The sequence below is a fragment of the Orycteropus afer genome, unplaced genomic scaffold (genome assembly GCF_000298275.1).
Source record: "Orycteropus afer afer isolate SDZICR_OR568_19922 unplaced genomic scaffold, OryAfe1.0 scaffold00388, whole genome shotgun sequence".
In the NCBI taxonomy this organism is placed as follows: domain Eukaryota; kingdom Metazoa; phylum Chordata; class Mammalia; order Tubulidentata; family Orycteropodidae; genus Orycteropus; species Orycteropus afer.
Window position 1 is genome coordinate 661,183 of NW_006921975.1, and position 5,998 is coordinate 667,180.

The 5,998-nt window shown below is 34.1% G+C and overlaps 1 protein-coding gene across 1 annotated transcript in view; it reads left to right on the forward strand.

Annotated features, from left to right (window-relative positions):
• The window catches only part of THOC2 (THO complex 2), a 150,492-nt gene that overhangs the window by 10,167 nt on the left and 134,327 nt on the right, over positions 1-5,998 (forward strand). Inside the window, exon 2 of the mRNA XM_007953366.1 lies at positions 2,941-2,999. Within this exon, the coding sequence (XP_007951557.1) occupies positions 2,941-2,999 (59 nt within the window). The remainder of the gene's footprint in view (positions 1-2,940; positions 3,000-5,998) is intronic.

Here is a 5,998-nt window from a genome sequence, read left to right on the forward strand (position 1 = left end):
TTACTGCTTTTATTTTTTTCTTTTTGAATATTTTTGGTTTGCAGTTGGTTGAATTCAAGGATGTGGAACCCACATGTATGGAGGGCCAACTGTATTGACACACTTCATTGTAGAATATGAAGAACCACATTTTTAATACCATCACTGAGTTAATTAGGAAAATGGCCTATCGTGGCAGATACAAGTTTTCCAAAATTTTAATTTTTGCTTGAATGTTTACATTTTATCACTGGCAACGAATACTCTCATTTGCCTTCCTTGAAGTGACAGACTTATTTGGTTCAATTTTGAAAAAATGTCAAAGACCCAAGTTTGAATAGCCATAGTTTGTCAGTTGTTCTTTCAAGTAAAAAAGGTGTTCCATGAAAAGTGGTTCAGTTCACAGTTCCAACAGTTGCACAAATGCTTTTCCTGGAGATGACCAAAGCATTTTGGTGTGTGGTACAAATTTTTTATGCACACTTTCCATTTTATCACATAGAATATTAAAAAATGTTCTTAGAAAATGTTGTCAAGAGTTGAGGTTTAATAAAATTAGTAATTTTTACTGCTTCATCAAGGAAATTCTTAACTGGGACTGGGTTTTGTTTACTGAGAGTGCATAGCCATGAAGATACAATTTGGTGATATCATAAGTGAGACTTTTTTTTTTTTTTTGAGTTCATGGTCATGAAGAGTAGGATGAGATAGTTTGGTGCTATTGCCTTGCTCTATATGGTATGATGCCAGCGTTTTAACCTTCTGCTGCTTTTGCACTTTTAGTGCAAATGTCATTACAGTGAAAAAGAGAAATGAAGTCAGTATTACTGTGTATAAATATAGTTTTGACCTTGCAGATCCCCTGAAAGAATCTCAAGGACTAAGGGTTTATGAACCACATGCCCAGAGCTGTTACTTTATTGAATTAAAGATGCTTCCTAAGCATTTATTTGTTTGTCTGCTGGTGGTGAACTCTCAATATTTATTTGAGATTCATTTTTTATTTTGCCTTTTCTTGGAACTATTTTATTTGGGTGTAGAATTTTAGATTAGCATGTATCTTTAGCATGTACCTTGAATGTATCTTTCAGCTCTTTCTGGAAGTCAGTGTTCTTGTTGAGAAGTCATGTGACTTTATGAAGCTAATCTTGCATTTTATGAAGCTAATCTTGTCTTTTTTGGAAAGGCTGTATTTTTCATTTTCTGTAGCTTAACTACAATGTTCCCAAATAGGGATTTCACTTCAGTTCTGGAAAACTAGATCTTTGGATATTATCTCTTCAAATACTGCTTTTGTCCTGTTCTCTTTTTTTGGCAGTTCCAATTAAGCATATATCTTCTCACTGTATCCTTTGTATCTTCTTGCCATATTTAAATTAATCTAGTGAAGAAATACAGGATTGTGTCAGTTAACAGCCATGATAAGTTCTGTGAAATAGGACGTCATGTGATTTGGATGTTAATGTGCACACCATATTAAAATGTTACTGCAGCCCGTTCCAGTTGTCCTTGTGGTGGGAGGTGGAGCTGCTGGAGCGGGCCAGAGGAACTGGCAGTGGGGGAGGCCACTGGAGGGGAGTGAGAGGAAGTGAGTGGGGAGGGAATGGAGCATGCCTTGCCCTGCTGTTACTGCCCTGCTTGAGCTGCTAGAGCAGCCACTGCTGCCTGCCTGCTCGACAAAGCATGAGAGCCTGCATCCAGAGCCATGTCCTTTGCCTCAGGTGCGTGTATCCTCTCCGTGGTCCAGTGCTGATGGAGTCTGGGTTTGGGGTGTTAAAGAAACCATCAGGGGGAAATAATAAACTAAGAGAGAGCTGCTTTCCCTTAAAAAAATAAAAAAACTTATGGCACCACAGACGTGTATACGCAGTAGGATTTCTTCTGAATATACTTTAACTGATACATATCTGTAGTCAAAATATAAAAGTGTACTTTCAGTGTTCAATTTTTTAAAGTTTGATTTTAGGGGAGAAAATTTCAAACACATTAAAAAGTAGACAGAATAGTAGAATAGCCTCCCATTGAAATCATTAGCCAGCTTCAGCAATTATCTACTCCTGGGTAATCTTGTTTCATCTATAATCCCACCTATTTTTCCATTCTTTTGTATTATTTTGAAGCAAATCCCAGACATTGTCATTTCATCTGTGAATATTTTAGTCTGTCTTTCAAAGATAAAGACACTTTAATTTCTTAAATAGTTGTTTGAAACAGGATTCAAATAAGGATTCATACATGGTGATTGATAGATCTCTTAAGCCTCTTTTAGCCTCATGATTCCCCACTGCCTTTTATTTTTTCTTATAATTTATTTGTTGATGAAACTGGGTAATTTGTCCTGAAGAAATTGCCACAGTCTGAATTTTGCTGGTTGTATTCCCATGGTGTCACTTAATATGTTCATCTGTCTTGTATTTTCTGTAAATTGATAGTTGGATCTAGATGGCTTGATCAGATTTAGTTTTTTTTTTTTTTTAAAGACAACTTCATAGATGTGTAGTGTATTCTTTCATCAGGATCAAGAGGCATATGATGTCTAATTGTCTCTTGTGATGCAGACAGCCACTGATGATCATTGCCTAGTTGATCTTTAATCCATTAGAGATCTTAAATTAGTGACTTTCTAATTCTATCATTATTAGCTGAAATACTTCAACGCAGAGAAATATCTTATCTACTATAGGTTACACAGTCATATATATAGTTCATATACAAAAGACAGAATAAATACTTGATTTTTTCTATTATTTACCAGTTTTTAAAATAATAAATGTGTTCACTAGCATCCTTCAGTGCTGACCAGTTAGGAATTTTAGATTTGTTTTAGTGTCATTGTAAACTAATGGATTTAAATACATCTGACACATTTCCAGATATTGTTTAATTGATATGATTTGCTCTGTAACAATCATCTAGTGTTAGGATCAGAAGTTAATACAGATTATTTCTATTTTATTCTAGTTTGCATTTATGCCGAATCCTCAGTGAAAATAAAAGCCATGATAGTTCAACTTATAGAGGTAAGACTTTTAAAGTATAATAGCTGTCATTTTTAGCTTGATTGAAAGTTAATAAATATCCTGTTTCCCATTCACTGTTATGGTTGAAAGCAAAAGGTGTAAGATAAATTCATATTACATAATATATACCTATATATCTCTCTATATAGGTATTACTTGACCTGCATTATAGTTAGAGAATATTGTTTGACTTTTATAATTGGGACTTGGTATAGCTAGCTGAATTTCAGCAGTTGCTACTTACATTAAAAATTATACAGGATAGTTATCAATAAGGAACTCTGGTGGCACAGTGGTTAAGTCATTCAGCTGCTAACCAAAAGGTCAACAGTTCAAACCCACCAGCCACTCTATGGGAAAAAGTTAAGGGAGTCTGCTTCCCTAAAGATTAACAGCCTTGGAAAACTTATGGGTCAGTTCTACTCTGTCCTATAGGGTCACTGAGTCAGAACTGACTCGATGGCAGTGGGTTGGCTATTAGTCATGCACAGAAAAGTGAAACTAGCACAAAAAAGACAACTGTTCTGATCTTGTTTGCACTAGAAAATTTCCAGAAACTGAGGTTCAGTGTTTTTCCTAAAGCTGGTTATGTTTAGTTGGTATCTGGGGATCTTATTAAGGCAGTTGTCATGGAAAACATTAAAAGCAAAGCAGTTGTTTACTACATATCACAAATACGATTTATTAAGTAAAATGTATAATTAAACAGGATATCAACTTCCACTTATTTTAAGAGATTTTAGTATTTAACATTCATTTATTTAAAATTGAGTGTATAGATTTGGAAAAAGGGGAGGTTAAAAAAAAATGAGACCAATGATGTTAAAAGTAAGTTTAAAGCGTTTTCATGTTGTTTTCATTGAGGGTAGGACTCGACATATTTTTCAGTCTTGAAAAGTAGATTTTTATAACCAGTATTCTATTTTAAACCAAACATTATTAGATAAAATTTATTATAATTATTTAAATTACACCTTTGTGAATAGAAGATTAAGAACAGGATGTTTTTCTGTAAATAAGTTTTGTTTTATCAAAAATTGAATAGTACCTTGCTTATGAGAGGTTGTGCTTTTTAAGGGACGTTTCAATATTTGAGTGGAAAGCATTTTTCAACAAATGAAAGAGCAGTCTTTTCTGCCATTTCGAAGACCTGTGTTAAGACTCAATGTCCCCAGCTACTTGCCCCCAAAGATAATTCCTTACAAATCCTGCTTATAAAATTGTGTGATAATTCATAAAGATTTTTGAGGTTACTATAATGCCTTATTGTTTGAATAAGTCAGCTGACTGTTACAAGTGTAACAAAAAAGACCCCTTTCTAGAAACACTTAGATACTTAAGGTTTTTTTTTTTCTTCTCCACATTTAAAACACATTCTTAACTACTTAGTTAACTTTGATAGTTAGCTATTGAAACCTTGAGTGGCTCCAATGAGGAAAAGAATGCTCAGAAAAACTAAATAGCAAAACACAGGGTGACTGTTCGTTCTTTCGGTTTTAAATGAAATTGTGTAGAGCTTTAATTAGGTTATTGTCTATTTGCCTGGTTGTTCTGATGACCATCTGAAGTCAAAAATAGTTCTCAGTGTGGCTGAATTGCCAGTGTTCTCCCTCTCTTGCCGCTACCTGCTTCCTCAGCACATACACCCTTTGCCTGATCCCTGCCAACAATCAAGCTTTGATCTAGGGCCCCAGTTAATAGTCCATACAGAAAATTAAGTGTCATTTTTTCCCCTGAATCTCCTTTGTTTTATCTTAAGGGGATTGAGTTTGGGTAGTGTTTCTTTTGCCTTTTCCTTTTCTGCCCCTTCTTTGAGCTAATTGCATTTCAGATGGGCAGTTTCCCTCTTTCTGTGGATTAAACACAAAAGGAGTTTTTAACCCTAGACTTTTAAATGGACGTTTAGAAAACTTTACTTGTGTGAATTGGGGACTTTTGTTTGCTACTTTGTAGATTATAGTATGACTCTTTTGTATGTCACTGTAGTGTCAGCAAAATGAGCCTGGCCATTCGTTTTCTATTTTTAATCTTCTGTGATTAAGACTAGAATTCCCTTAGCCCCAATGAGCACTAGAGAACATATTCTTACGGGAATTTAGGTTACACTGATCAACTGTTTTGTCCTTCTAAAAGTGATTGCTTTTTTTAATAACACCTTAGTTATCTGGATAATTTAAAATATGTATTATTTATTATATGTACTTTATTAATGGAAATAGAAAGCATGAAATTGAAAATTGACCTCGTATTTTTACCATCCCAACAAATAGAACTTTTTACTTTGCATTTTACTGTATATACATATACAAAATTTTTCATAAGCATAATGAAGGCATAGTTGTGAGAAAGACAGAATATATTTAATAATGAATTCTTCATAAGGAATTGGGATCATCTGGCACATGATTTAATGGACAAATTTATTTTATTGCACAATACTACTTTCATTGGTTAAAGGGTGATTGATATAAATTTTTATTTCTATTTGATTTCTATTATGTTTTTTTTTGTGGCTACTCAAACAAACCAGGGGAAATTTTGGAAAAAAAGTTTTTTTGCCTGCTATTTTACCCTCAAAGATTTTTGATTCCCCTCCAAAGGTTATTCTAAAGAGATGATTTTATAATAGCAATTTTAGATTTACTCATTTTCCCGCTTTTAATGAGAGAAAGGAGGTAAAGTTTTTAATTTTGGGAACTAAAGAAAAAGATGGCTGGAAGGAGGTGTTTACTTTATCATTAACCCCTCACCCCCAAAAATAGTTCTCTCCAGAAAAGGGAGATATGGGGATATAGTACATGGGGCTACTTGTGGTTATCAGTTCTCATAGAACTGCTATTTGATGTAGTATGTGTGTGTGTATGTGTTTATTTTAGTTTGAATGCTGAAGGAAATTACTTTTGTCATAGTACTGAGGGACACCAGACTCAATTGGCACAACAAAATACATAAAAGCCTTGCTCCACATCCTACATTGGTGAATAGCGACTGAGGTCTTA